The 15,682-nt window shown below is 39.6% G+C and overlaps 1 protein-coding gene across 1 annotated transcript; it reads left to right on the top strand.

Annotated features, from left to right (window-relative positions):
* Positions 1-395: 395 nt before the first annotated feature.
* On the top strand, positions 396-5,347 carry ZNF281 (zinc finger protein 281). The gene has a single exon (XM_039329611.1). The coding sequence runs from the start codon at positions 762-764 to the stop codon at positions 3,480-3,482; it is 2,721 nt and encodes a 906-aa protein (XP_039185545.1). The 5' UTR covers positions 396-761; the 3' UTR covers positions 3,483-5,347.
* Positions 5,348-15,682: the final 10,335 nt, after the last annotated feature.

Here is a 15,682-nt window from a genome sequence, read left to right as displayed (position 1 = left end):
TGTGAGCTGGATAAGATTACTGCCCCCCTTCAGACATCTAGAAACTATGCAGACACGGGTGTTAACTGCATACGTGTGAAACTGGGTTCACACACAGAGAGAGAGGGAGGGAGGGAGGGAGGCATGGGACATGCATAAGGCCAAGTGGCCCCTAACGTGGCCACCGGTGCCCCTTTATGGAGCAAGGAGCAAGTGCCCTGCCGGGAACGACCGAGTATAGCTCGATCGCGTTGACAGTGAGGTAATGCGCTCGCGGGAACGAACCAGAGGGAGGGGGCGCGGGAGGGGGAGATGCAGGGGGTCAACCCGCGCCTGCGCCTTCCTGCCTCCCCAACATTAGTGCCCTCCTGACTGGGCAATCCTTCCCAGCATGCCGCGCGTGGCGCATGTGCAGTAAAGGCCTTCCAGGAGGCTCTGCTAATTCCATTGTGGCGATATTTTTAACTGGAGGCGGCGGCCGTCAGGAGGAAGCAGCGGCGGAGGCGGCGGGACGAGGTTGGGCCGGGTGGGGCAGAGCGGCGACGAAGGATGCGCTCGGCTGTCGGCGGCCGTGACTGGCGGGCTAGCGAGTGTTAAAAGCACGGAGCGCGAAAGAGACCGGGCCGGCCGGCCAGCCGGCGGGTGAGTGAGTCAAAAGCGAGCGAGGGAGCGAGCGGCGCAGCTGCGGGGTCCGGCAGCAGAAGCAGCCCCTACGGGCCGCGCCTCCTCCCTGTTTTCTCTTCCCCGGCTTTGCGGCTCCCCTTCCTGCCTACGAGCGGAACATGAAACTCGGCAGCGGCTTCCTGAGCGGCGGCGGTTCTTCCAAGAGGACGGCGATGGAGCCCACTTTCCCCCCCAGCATGGTCATGTTCAATCACCGCCTGCCGCCAGTCACTAGTTTCACTCGCCCGGCCGCGCCCCCGCAGCATTGTGGGCTGACTTCTGTTTCTGCCACCGCCGCCGCCTCTTCTTCATCGTCCTCTTCATCTTCCTCCTCTGCCACCGCCACCACTGCCTCGGCCACTGAGACGTCTGTCCCTCCGCCTCCTGCCCACCCTCAGGGCATGACTTTCAAGAAAGAGCCGACAGGAGGGTTTCCTCTCACCGCCACCTCCTCGTTGTCGTCCCAGAGGAGCTCGTGGGGTTTCTTTCATTCCTTGATGAACATCAAACAGGAGAAGCCCAGCGATCAAGAGGATGAAGAGCAGCAACAGCACCATCACCACCACCACCACCACCATCACCATTATGGGGGTCTCTTTGGTATAGCTGGGGAGGAGAGGCATCCTACTCATGGTGGTGGAGGAGGTGGAGTGGAAGGGGCCAACCAGAGTGTGATCCAGGACCTCAGTCTTATTCACCATCTGCATCATCATCCTCATAGAGGAGATTTGTTACTGGGCATCAGAAGCAGTGGTGAAGTAAGTGCTTCTTGCTCAGATGAGCCTAAACAGGATGTCCAGACCAAGAAGGTGAAGAGGCCAAAGTCAGAATCTCAGGGAAACAAAGCCAAGAAGAAGCCGAACACTTCAACCAAGGCTCTTGTGGCAGGAGATGGAGAAGCTGCCATGCTGTCCCCTAGCCAGAAACCTCATGTCTGTGAACACTGTAATGCTGCCTTCAGGAGCTCCTATCATCTGCGTAGGCATGTGCTCATCCATACTGGTGAGAGGCCTTTCCAGTGCAGTCAGTGCAACATGGGTTTCATTCAGAAGTATTTGCTTCAACGGCACGAAAAAATCCATAGCAGGGAGAAGCCGTTTGGATGTGACCAATGCAGTATGAAATTCATCCAGAAGTATCACATGGAGAGGCACAAGAGAACGCACAGCGGAGAAAAGCCATACAAATGTGAAACCTGTCAGCAGTATTTTTCAAGAACTGATAGACTTTTGAAGCACAGACGTACATGTGGAGAAGCCATAGGAAAAGCAGGTGCTGGAATGGATCCTGGGCCATCAAATCATAGCATGGGCAACTTGTCTATGTTGTCTCAGGGAAATACAGGTTCATCAAAGAGAAAAAGCAAAGCAAAATGTATACCCACTGAAAATAAAGAACATAAACCTAGTCATAAAATATCTGAATCTCAACTTGCATCTAATATGTCCTTGCAGAATTACGCAGTAGAGATTCCAATAGTGTCTTCCAGTGGTGGCTTGATTGGCACTGGGTTGGAAGAGCTACAGAAAAAGGTGCCAAAACTAATCTTTAAAAAAGGAAACCGGAAAAGTGCAGATAAGAACTTTCTTAATTTTATGTCGCCATTACCAGACCTCCTTGGTCAGAAGCAATTTTCTGGAAAACCAAGTAGCTCTCTTGGCCTAGTTGCAAATACCAGTGTAGATGCTATTGGCCTTCTCCAAGCAGCAAGTGGCAAATCAGGTCAAATAAGTAGCAATTATGATGATGCCATGCAGTTTTCAAAGAAAAGAAGATATTTGCAAACCGCCAGCAGTAACAGTGCCTTTTCTATAAATGTTGGGCATATGGCCTCCCAGCCGTCTGTTATTCAATCCGCAGGGGTAAGTGTTATGGACAGTGAGACCCCATTATCTCTTATTGACCCAGCGTCTCTTAATGCTGACATCAAATCTTGTCATGATAAGTCTGGCATTCCTGATGAAGTCTTGCAAAGTCTTCTAGATCAGTACTCTCACAAATCAGAAGGCCAGAAAGAAGATCCCTTCAGCATCGCTGAACAGCGTGTGGACTTACAAGCTTCAGGAGAACATACAGAGATGGTTCAAGAGGAGAACTTGAGTCCCAGTTCCCAGGCAGCTTCAAATGACAAAGCAAGCATGTTGCAAGAATACTCAAAATACCTCCAACATGCTTTTGAAAGAACAACCAATAGCACTGGTTTTGCTTTTGGTCCCAGTTTCCAGTTTGTAAGTTTATCTTCAAGCCTTCATAACCATAGTTTGTTTCCAGACAAACAAGTGTACACTACGTCCCCACTTGAGTGTGGTTTCAGCCAATCCGTTACCTCAGTGTTGCCATCTGCATTGTCAAAGCCTCCTTTTGGGATGTTGCTTGGATCTCAGCCGGGTTTTTATTTGTCTGCTTTGGAGGCAACCCATCAACAGTTGACTCCTTCACAAGAACTAGATGACCTGATAGACTCTCAAAAAAGCATAGACACGTCATCAGGCTATCATTCTACACCTCAAAAACTGAATAGCCAGAAGGAACAAAAAACCCTAGAAACTTCAACAAGCTTTCCCATTCCATCTCAGGAGCTAGCTAACCAGATAGATCCTCAGAAGGATTTAGAACATCGAGCAACGTATCAGATAGAGACCTTTGCACAAGCATTTGGTTCTCAGTTTAAGACGGGCAGCAGGGTGCCAATGACTTTTATTGCTAACTCTAATGGAGAAGTGGACCATAGAGTAAGGACTTCAGTATCAGATTTCTCAGGGTATTCAAATATAATGTCTGATGTTAGTGAGCCATGTAGTACAAGAGTAAAGACCCAAACTAGCCAAAGTTATAGGTAGAGTCTCACGTATGACTAGGCTTAGGGGGTGGTCTTAATGTGTTAGTTTTATTTTGATAACACTGCCATTGGAATGTTTCTACACGATCCTAATACAAATAATGTAACACGCCTTTCAATGCAACTTTTCATACTTAGTTTTGTTAATGTAATATTAGATTGGTTTGTATTATGATTTTTAATCAGATCAATAGACATTATAGTTTGCATTTCTTTGTGTTTATGGGACTGTGTTTAGCAATCAAACTTAACTTAGTTTGTCAGGGAATAGCCCAAAAATTACAACTGCAAAAAAGAAAAAAAAATTAAAAACCAAGACAAAAAAAAAATCACTTTTGTTTTAGGATTAAGATTATGTTTAATTGCTTTACTCTCAGGAAAATGTAATGAAGCAAGGCGATTCTGTACATGGTTGGTGTATTGGAGATATGAATTTACAAATAAGTGGTAACTGCCATTTAACTAAGGGTTCTAAGACTTTGCAAATTGCTGTCTTATATCTGGGTGATATAAAATTCTGAGAATTTAGCTGCCTAAAGCTTGTTTATAGTTTTTAACATACTATTTTATTTCTTTTTCCAGAGGATAATGCCCATTCCATATTTTTAGGATAGCTACTCTCAGATCCTTGGTATGTTTCCTGGAATGATAGCTTTAAGAAAAATAATGTCCATCTCCCTTCTCCCTGCCCTTAGAAGATTATAATTCTGTAAAGAGATATTAATGGTATAATCTACAAGAGGATTTTGAAGTAGTAATTGGATGTCATTGTAGCCCCAAATTCAAATTACAGTAATAATTTATATACACTTTGGAATGCATTATTTATTATATATTTTTAAAAATCTGTTCAGTTGGCCTCCAACCTTTGCTCATTTTTTTAAAAATCATCTTAAGCTGTCTTTTTTTTTTTAATCATCTGTTTTGTATACCAAGTTTGTTTGCCAAGATTGTGATATTTTTTTTCTTGTCCCTTAGCTTAACAGCTGGAATTTTAGAAGATGTACATTCCAGAAGATCACATAACATTATGTACTTTCAGATGTCTCGTGATATCAGGAGTTAAAACAATGGAATACCCCTTTTATTTTAGAAGTCTATAAAGTTTTCTATATAAGATACAGTAAAGAACAATTAGTTGTACATAGAGAAGTCTCCCAGTGTGCATTGGGATTTGCATCCACAAATCCGCTTGCATTTTGGGATGGGGTGGGGTTCAGATTACGTGTGGGTTTTAAGGATGTGTAGAAGACTTTGTAGGCTTGGGTCATGAGACTACACTTGGATTCAGAGATTGGCCTCAACATATGAACCATGTGACAGGTACCTATTTGGTTTCTTGTAGCCAGAATCTTCCTAAGGAATTTTTTGCTCCAATTAATGTATATTTTGTGGTACATTATTTATGATAGGTGACTCTTGATTAAAGCCTGTGAAGCCACAAAAACCTAGAGAACCTAGTGGCTATTTTAAAACTGCTAAAAAGCAGTTGCACTGTCCAGAACCACTTTTTTTGCAGATTTTTTTTTTAAAAAATAGTTTTTAAATGTAATTTTCGTGATGTTTTTGCAGATTTTTAAAATGTACTTTTGGTGATACTTCTCCCTTAGGGGCTTTCAGAAGGCAGAAAAATACCAGTGGTTGTTTGCGGTCTTATTGTGTAATTGGCCCGTTTCAGGTGTTCATGTATAATAAAGTGATTAACATTGTGCAAGTGTAAAACACTTCAGTTATGAAGATGTTTACAAAAACTATAAATTCTTAAACTGTTACAGAATGCTAAATATACCCATTTTTTCTCTTCCTGCCTACCAAATCAACTTGAACACTTCACCAAATGAGACATCACCTTATTACTAATGAGTAATTAATTAAATCTCATTTAAGTATATATATATATATATATATATATATATATATATATATATATATATATATATATATATATATATTTGATAATGTATTTCCTGTCCTTCAAATTAGTGCTGTTAATTTCCCCTGCCATCTAGTTATAGAGCACAATTTATCATCAAAGGATGGAATATATTTTAACCACTGTGTAGTTCTGCTATGGGTTTTTCTTTGTCTTTTGGGGTATTTTGTTCCAGTGCAGTTATTTCTTTTCTTTATTTTGTGTGTACTGGATAGTGTGGATAGGGATTGTTTGCTTTAGACTGTGACCAATTAAAATACTGTTCACACAACTAAGAAAAGAAGATGCCATTGTATTATCTATCCAGTTACACCTCTGGCTTTGTCAAAACAATTCCACAAAATGCTTGAAACTGAACGCTGGAACAAAAGAACATCTTGCTTGCTTTTAAAAGGTATTTTTATTGTAAAACTTCTTTAGGTGAACAATAAAAACACAGTTTTTCGTTATTTTGAGCTTTAAATTATTTATCTTTATATGCATTAGGGCTTATTTCTTTGGAGATGCTTTTCAAATGAATGATTAGTAATATTAGATTACTTACAGTAAAGGGATACAATTTGACATATTTAGAATACTGAGAAGTGTTAGCACTAATTTGGTTTTATTTTAGTGGCCTTGGAATTCTGTTAGAAGGATAAGATGTCAGTTGGATAAATTAAGAGTATTGCATTGCCTCATCATTTTATATATTTGGGAGTAATTAATAGGACTCCTTGAAATGAAAAGGAAGCACGGTTTTACATGTTAGGTTAAACCAAGGTTTATTTTAACCATTGTTGAATTATGATCAGATATTTAGTATAGAACCAGAAGGCTAAATTCATTTTCACCTGATTTCCTAGACCCACCAGAAAATTGATGAAAGATTTTGGCTCTTAAACGAGAGCTTCCGGGCATGCAGTCAGCATCTTTCCACTGAATTCAATGGCAAATATTTTAATATCCAGATGAAGGGATTAAACTCTAGACCTAACCTAGGTAGGTTTAGTTGTGCTGCATCGATGCCAACATAACATGTTAGGGTTACTCAGTGCTTCCTTTGAACGGTTGTCAACATGAGGTGCTGCTTTGAAAACTGACACAATTCTGCTAATGAGCTCAATGAACTAGTTATGAATGTGAGCAAGTTTTGTTTTCCAAATTTGGTAAGGATAGCTTTCAGAGGTGGAGATTAATAGGAAACTATGGGGAGGGGGCCAAAAGTTACTGCATGATACTTAACGATACATTTTTGTTCTAATAGCTCATATGTACTATGCTATTGTATAATCTTTGCAACAGTTGGTTAAAACATATTTTTGAAAGAGATAACACCTTTTATATTATGTAACTTTATATTGTGTAACTATAGCAAAATGTTAATGCACCGAAACCCAAAAGTTTATTTCTTTATGGTTTCCAAATAACCAGTAGGGGAAATGCCCTCTAGGACCAATATAAAGGTAGATCTATTATTAGAGTCTTGGACCAAATATGATGGTAAATTGGTTGTTGAAAACAAGAGAAAGAAAGATTTCCCAGGGAAGATTTTTCAGTTTTTAGACTGAAATAATAAGTAGAAGAAGAATGAGCTTCAGAAGAGGAAGTATGAGAACCTAATGGTGGAATTTAAGATAACTATCTTTTTAGTCCCATTTTCTAGTTTTATTCTACCTTCGTAGTAAATAGTTTAAATGTTTGTGAACCCTTTTGGGTTTTCAACATTTTTGCACAATATGATCTAAAATGTTATCTGTTTTCCACAGTCCTAAAACTGGGTAAAAACCCAATTAAATAAGTTAAAAGCGTTATATTTGTTCATTTATTTATTGAGGAAAATGACCTAAAGTTCCATATTTGTGTATGGCAAAAGTATGTGATTATCGGTTCATTTACAGGAGAAATTAGAGTGGGATGTCTTGCCTTATTTAAAGAAGAGAATTGTGGGTATTCACTATCAAAGTCTGATCTTCATAACAATGGTATGTGGAAGTATTTCAGGGCATAGATATCTGAGGACCTCTGAAAAACATTGTTGATGCTCACCAGGCTGAGTTCGACTTCTGATGATTACTTGTACCTGCCCATCTTTTCTTGAGTTGCTTTTGTTTAGGACAAATAACCTAACAAATGATTGAAGAACTATTGATACTTTGGTAATGATAGTAGCAGCGATAATAATAATAATAAATAATAATGAATAATAATAATGGCCAGTATCTCACATAATTAAGGAATTTTGTAAAAAAATGGATTTTGATCCTAACTTGTGTAATATTTCACTTGAAAATACCCAAATCTTGTGAGATTGGGTGAATTCCCAAGCTTTTAAATTAAAAAGGGCTGTCTTCTCTCAATAGTTTCTACAGTACCTGTCCAATTTGGCCTAGTAGACTGGGGATGCTGCTGTCAGCCAAGGGATATTGGCTGTTGGGGATGAAGAGAAGTACCTTCTTGCCAGTAGCCCCTGCCCTTTGGAACATTCTTCCTTCAAAGCTTAGCATGGCCTCAACCCTGTTAACCTATCGTAAGGCTTTAAAGATGTGCCCAAGCCTGGAGTCCTGAAAGTGTTACGGCAGTTTTTCTCAACCTTGACAATTTTAAGGCATGTGGACTTCGCAACTCCCAGAATTCCACAGCCAGCATTTCTGGCTGTGGAATTCTGGGAGTTGAAGTCCACATGCCTTAAAATTGTCAAGGTTGAGAAACAGTGTTAGAGGCTCTGTTACCTGACTGCACAATTAATTTATATGTAATTATAATTTTTAGCTGCCTAAATGTATAATTTGTAATTTTTTGTCTTTTTTTGGTTTTAATTATTGTGACATTGTTTCTTGCCCAGAGTCGATTGAATTTAGAAGGGCAGCTATAGAAATTGAACAAATAAATAAAATTAACTTGGCATCTGAATGGGCTCCATGAGTTGTGAAGCCCATGTGGACCATGTTGCTAAATCCTAGCTTATGTAGTGATCCTCAAAAGCTTTGTGACAGTAGAGGTAGGCATGAAGGCCTCAAGGAACTCTGGAACTAAGGTAGGAGGATGTACATCTTTAAATATTCCACTTGCTAAAATACTGTCAGATGTAGTGGACAATAAATAATTGGAAATAGTCCTTCCAAGATGCACATGCCACAACTGCAAGTGCCTGTGCGATTTGCTGGGCAAAGTTTCCTTGGGCTGTTTTAACAAAGCAGCTATTTTGATCTGTGTTATCTATAGATAACTAATCAAGCAGTAAAAAAGAAAAATCCCTCCCACTGCACATTATTAGTAATGACAGCATACTAAGAATTTACCTGTTTTCTCAGACTCATACAATATTAAACTTCATCCTCTTTTTAAAATTCTTGTATACATGATGTGTTGAAATTAGGGAGAAAAGTAAAAAGGTTCTTTTTTATTTTTCTGCAGTTCTGCAAAAAGGCTTAGTTTATTAACGTAACATGTTACATGACTCTGGCCAATACTTTGTTTTGCCATAAGGCAGAGCCACACAGCTCACAAACCATTTTATGGGTCTTTCAAGGCAACTTAAAGCAAGTACACTCTGGATATATTACACTTAATCTCTTGCAGAAAAGATGATTATGTGCCTTTCATTGTGTACTGGACTCTGAAGTTGAGCTTAATGGAACACATCCATTCTCGGACTTTGAATTGAAATGCAATTCATTTTAAAATTGAGTTGTATCTATATACTATTAAAAAAACTCTTAAGCCTGTAGCTTTCAATTGGGCAAAACGGCATCATAGAGCAACATTTTTTGAATCCAGGTACTCAGATGAACTAACTTACAGAATGCATCTAAAATCTGGGCCTCATTATTCCCAGGGAATTGAAATTTGGAAAATCACTGGCTGCTTCAGCATTGCTGTAGTCAACTGCAGTCGCATGATTGTCATTTCCAGTGCTCCCTGCCAGTTTTCCAGAAGGAAGGCGAGTGGGGAAGCTGGCAGGAGGTAGAAATCCCAGGCTGGCAGGCAGGTAAATGACTTGCCAGGTGGGACAGAGTGAGGTGTATGGAAGTGCAGAGGAGACACTGAATAGGTTAGGGAAAATGCCCGAGAGGCACAACATAGGTCAGGGAGGATGTGCTAGAGTGAGTGTGTGCAGTAGGCAACCTGTGGGTCAGGGAGGATACATGACAGTGCAAAGGGGTGCAGAAGAGGCAATGTGTTCAGGGAAGTTGTGTATGGGTGCTGGAGGGTGAAAGGATGCAAAGGAGGTGAGAGGTGTGAACGTACATGTAGATGTGCAAGAGGCTCAGTGTGGGTTGGGGAGAATGCATGGGAGTGTGTGAGAGGTGTGCATGGGTTCAGGCAGGTTGTAGAACAACGTGATGTAGATTGGGGAGAGAGTCCAGGAGTGCCCAAATGATAGGTAAGTAAATATCTCTGAAATGGTGACGCAATGGATCATGTTGTGTTTAATTTTGTATAAAGACATAACCAATATTCTTCTAGAAAAATATATTTTATTGCATTATAGCTTTTATTTTATTCCATTTCTTTTTCTACCTGGGTTACTTATTACTTTTTAATCGCTTAATTTTAAAAATACATATTTTAATTCACATTGTTTGAATGGGTCATGCAAATTTTGCTTTTCTATTTCTGTCTTATTTTATTCCTATTCTTTAGGAGAATCTATAATGTTATTTTTTAAAAAGCACCTGAATTTTCTGGAAGCTTGCATCATGCATATTCAAAAAAATTGGGAAAAGTTTTTCAGTTTGGACAGAATGAAATACTTTTGTCCCTCTTCCCCATTTTCATTTACTTGAGAAAGCATGTTTGGACTGATCAATGTTCATTTTGATTTTGCATCTCCTTTGACAAGGCCCAGGGTTAATATAGTTAAACTCTATATTAGCACTCAGCTAGTTTAGATATTATAGGCATTCCCAATTTGATATGTATTGTTTTGGATTACAATTCCTATTATCCTTGACTAGTTAGATACAATGTGAATTGTGGACCAGAATATCTGGAGGATGCTAGCGTGGCCACAACTTTAGGAATCTAATTGTATCAGGTGAGGCTAAAATGGAGGTAGAAGATGACTACATACTATCATCCCTGTTTTCCTCTAATCTTTTTTTGAACATTCTATTTCAGTGATGGCGAACCTATGGCACAGGTGCCAGAGGAGGCACTCGGAGCCCTCTCTGTGGGCACATGTACCGTTGCCCCAGCCTTGCCTCTCCCAGTGACCCCCTCCTCACCAGCAGCCCCCCTGGAGAAGAGTCACTCCTGAGCGTGGTCCATGCGGAGCAGTGCAGCCAAAGACATGGCAGCCAGGCAGTGTAGACAAGACTGCCCTCATGCCCCATCGTGCACAGTTGATGCTGCGGGGCGCAGGCAGAGGGTGTGGCTGCCATGGCACTGCTGGGCTGCCTGGGTGATCTGTGGCGGGCCCTGGAGGTGGTGAGTGGCCCTGCAGGCAAGCGGGGTGGGGGCGGGGCAGGGGGTGGAGCTGGGGCAGGGCCAGTTTTTGGGCACTCAGTCTCTAAAAGGTTTGCCATCACTGTTCTATATCCTGGTTGGGACTTTCACATGGGGATTTAGTGTTAATTTGGTTCAATGTTACATTCCTGCATTTCTACCCAGTTGATCTGTTTTGAATAACTGGCCTATGGTGCTGGTTTATTTTTTGAGATGAAACTTCCTTTGGTAGAAACTCATTTCATTCCATTGTCCTGCTACTCCATCAAGTAATCAAGTATTACTGCTTGGCCAATTTTAATGGCTCAAAAGGTCTTGTCACATTTTCCTAGTGAGAGCACTTGGTTTATAAAAAGTGACAAACCAGTCATTTTATTGAAGACTGGGTTAGGACACTGATAGAGTGCCATGTTTTGCACTATGGTCAGCTGGATGATATGAGGATGGCAACGGTGAAAACCACTTTAAACTTTCACAGGATATGCGTGTGTGTTGGGAAACATTGGCAGTGGCAATTTCAGATCAAATCCATCTTTATTACAGTGATAGACAAGCATAACAGCAGCAGCAGGCAAGTGGCAAAAATGAATTTCTGATCTTAATTCTACTACAGTAGTTACAAATTTGTGTCAGTGACATAGGACCTTTTTGGGTAGGTCTGTTGGAGAGCCTGTCAATAACTATGTCCTACCTTTTTCAGTTAGCAGGTTTCATTACAAGGCAGATTTTTGACTGCAGCAAGATAGAAATGAGAAAAATAAATACATACAATGTTAGCAAATCAACATATTAAATATGATTGTACAATATTTCAAATGTGGGTGCATATTATGCCCTTGGGTATTATTTTCTCCATAAGATGCAAAGGGTTTCTTAGTTGCCTGTTCCAAAGAGCATGAACTAAATAAGAATATTCAGTAGGCTGAGAGTACACTAAGGATAGACTGTGAAGATCTGTTACAGTTTGAACTAGTAATTACCAAGAGGTTCAGATGGCAGTTCTAAGTAAGAGATAAGATGGGTTTTTCCTTGTAATTTCTTCTCTTTCTACCTGCTTTCTATGGTATGTATAAGAATGTTTCACTGGAGTATTCTTAATTAAAAAAATTGGCTTTAATATAAATTCTTCTTGATATTAGTCTAGGGGGATTAACTCAGTTACTCATGCCCTGAAAGGTTAGAACCTCTCATTTTTATGACATTACAATCAATTTCTGAAACGATGAGTTCAAAGCTTGTCTTTTGCAGAGACCGGGGGAAGTCTTTGGAAGTATTTCTGTTTTATTTCCATCTGAGCTTCTATTCAAATCAATATTTTTAAGAGGACATGCTAAACCAGTGGTTCTCAACCTGTGGGTTGCGACCCCATTGGGGGTCGAACGACCATTTCAGGGGGATCGCCAACAACGCAGTCCGCTATTTTTCCCCCTTTTCCTTAGCTGTGCTACTCTCTTTTATTCTATTGGCTTTTGAAAGCCAATAGAATAGACTCTCTTGAATAGAGTCTAATTCTATTGGCTTTCAAAAGCCATTAGGAATTGTCCAGGCTGTCTCTGCCCTGCTGAGTCTGCCAAAAGTCCCATTCTGCAAACGGTGCTGCAAGTTGTGTGCAGCGAAGGCGAGCTGTCTGGAAGCTTCCACCCCCCCCCCCCGCTGAGCAACTACTAAAAATGTAAGTAAAAGAGGGCCAGGGGTGGGAGGCCGGCGGGCGCAGGGAGGGTTGCTTGCACGCGTGGGGTCCGGCGGGTGCCTTACCTCCCTTGGGCTGGGCCAGCTGATGGCCCAGCCGGTGGTCGGCCTGCGCCGTCTCTGCCGCTTGCCAGCAACGCCTCGGCCGATGCAGGAGGCGGTATCACGCATGCGCGGCGCTCCCGGGCAGGGAAAGTCCTCGACTTACGACCGGTTGGGTAGTCCTCAACTTACGACCGGTTGGGTAGTCCTCGACTTATGACCGGTTGGGGGTCGCGGCATTAAAAAGGTTGAGAACCACTTTAACACTCAATATGGTGTTAAAGGGCAAAATATTCAGAAGATTGTCAAGTTGGATTCTTGAAGGCGAGAGCTATTTCCAAGGTGAAATTTACTTTTATAGGAGTGTAGTTTTTTCTTTTTTTAGAAAAGAAAAGGCAAAATGGCAAGTAAAACTGAATAAAATGGCTTCCACTGATGATAATTTTTAACCAGACTATATTTTGTGCTGAAGAAAGATTTGATGGCCTGTTGATTGCTGTGAAAGATAATCAATCTCTCTGCAGTACCTTAAATAGGTGTTTCTGATTGTTTCTTCCCTCCTAATGTTAAATTCATCTTTCCTCAGTGTAAAACTTTCTTTAAAAATACACACAATGGGTTTGTTCATCTGTATTTTTTTTCTTTGAATCAAAAGTGTATCTGTCTTTTAATGAATGATTGTGCAGTTGTGATACAGTTGAGGCAAGAATTTAGCTTCAAATAAATCATTTCCGCATTCTTGTTTAAGTGGCTGTTTTAGAGTATGAGAAGATTTGCTATTGAGACCTAATACTGAGATTTCCTGGACCCATTTTTTTAGCAATATAGGTTAACTAGAAAAAAAGTGACAAAATATAAATAAAATATGTAAATGTGATGAATTTACAAAATGAATATAAGCATTTTTAAAAGGATACTTTGACAGACAAAAATTTCTGTGATTCCACGATTCAGTGGAGACACTGTCAGCTGGAGCTCCTTGGTACAGTAACAGAAGACAAGCCTTTTTAGTTTGTATTTAATCTTCTGCAATTTGATTGTTTTTATATTTATAATTGTTTTTATAATTCTTTTTTAATTACCTTGTAAGCCGCCAGAATAGAATATCTTTATTAGAATATCTTTATTGTCACTGAGTATCCCACAACAAAATTAAGTGCAGTCCACAGTGCACACTACACACAAATAAGAACCACAAGTAAAAAAATATACATTATATGCACACATCCTTATGGCAGGAAGAGGTGGCATATAAATTAAACAAACAAGCAAACAAACAATCAAACAAATAAAGTAAGAAAGGAATAACTATTCTGTATTGTTGAGTTCTGCATAAGATGTTCCTTTTTCTACTCCCTTAGGGAAAGGGAAAAGAATCTTTACCATTTCTTGCTTGGGGAGATAAAAACACTAAGGTTTGTAATATGGTAATATACTCATGTATTAAATTTGCAGAAAATTACTCAACTTATTTGAATTTGAATCTTACTTTTCAGTTATTACACCCACCTATAATCGATAGACACTGTACAAAAATTAGAGATGACACAGGCCTATACTGTGAAAGATTTCTGCTGTTAAAAAAAAAAAATCTTAAAATGGTTGTCAAGCAAGCTGATTATCTAGTAAAAAATAAAAGACTGGTAGAACCATATCGATCCTTTTTATTGAACATTGATTACTGGATGTATATTCAGTGGGTTATGTCTGGGGTCAACTGGGCACCCTAATTGATTAAGAGTAGAGACTTTTTCTTTTGTTGATTCGTTGGAGTTGAAAGTGAAAATTTGGGGTATTTATCTAGCAGAGGAGATAGGTTTGAAGTTTTGTACTTGTGTGTAAGCCTGTCCTGCTTGCTTTGGGAGACTTCAGTCTAGAGCTGTTTTAAATATTAGTGTTGTATGTCAAACTGTTGGCCTGCTCTTCTGTTTAAGTGCTGCATATCCATAAATATAAGTTACAGAATAGTCACTAATATCTAGTTATTTTATCTTAGAAGAAAACTGACTCTGAAAAAGGTAAAATTCATGAATATTCCTCTGGGAAACTATGAGTATCTAGGATTGCCTAGCTGGCAGAGGAAAAAAAATTCTGGGAGGGGCTTATTTGGAAACTCTAAGTGCAATTTACAATTGTGTAACATTTTTTTTTCTCATTTAGCAGGAAATCATTTCATGACACCTATCTCTCCTAAATACAAAAGTTTCAAAATACTCAGAAATATAGACAGGGATACAAAACCATGTCTCCTGTTACAGTGCTCCACATAAAATTGAATTAAATTGCAAAACCAGAAGATGACTTTAAAGTATAAGATGGTTGTAACTGAGATTATTGTTTTTCTGTTTGAGGAAGTTATAAATCTGCTCCTTTAGGTTAACTAATAAATATATAGTACTATACAATATCCCTTATTTATTTCCTTTCAAAATTATAAAGGAAATATGTGGATGTGGAAACATTTTGGTCAAATTTATCTGAGAAAGAACAATGCTTATTTTTATCATTGTATTTTAGGTTTAAATGAGTTAGGAAAATAAACTATATAGTTTTGTTTCACTTTAGTAGAGCTGAAAAAACTGAAGAAGATTTCTCTTTTGTAATTTTTGTTTCAGGAAAAATCATTGCGAACAGAAGTATTATTCACTCCTAGAGATGTCTAATCTAACTTGCATGGGATTTATCCCTTATAAGTAGTCCTCAACTTACCACAATTGAACCCAACATTTCTGTTGCTAAGTGAGACATAAGTGAACTTTGCTCCATTTTACAACCTTTCTTGCCACAGTTATTAATCACTGCAATTGTTAGTAACATGGTTGTTAAGTGAATTTGGCTTCCCCATTGATTTTGCTTGTCAGAAGGTCACAAAAGGTGATCACATAACCCCAGGACACAGCAGCTGTCATAAATATGAGTCAGGTGCCAAGGGTCTGAATTTTAATCACATGACCCTGGAGATGCTACAGTGGTCATAAGTGTGAAAAATGGTTATAAGTCACTTTTTTCAGGGCTGTAACTTTGAATGATCATTAAATGAACTGTTGTAAGTCAAGGGTTACCTGTAATCTATATATATAGGCGGGAGCTTTTATTGCATGATTCCC

This window comes from Crotalus tigris, unplaced genomic scaffold (assembly GCF_016545835.1).
Source record: "Crotalus tigris isolate CLP2741 ecotype Arizona unplaced genomic scaffold, ASM1654583v1 scf7180000024401.5802323, whole genome shotgun sequence".
NCBI lineage: Eukaryota > Metazoa > Chordata > Lepidosauria > Squamata > Viperidae > Crotalus > Crotalus tigris.
Note: the sequence above shows the minus strand (reverse complement) of the source record. Positions and strands in the feature narration are given on the sequence as shown.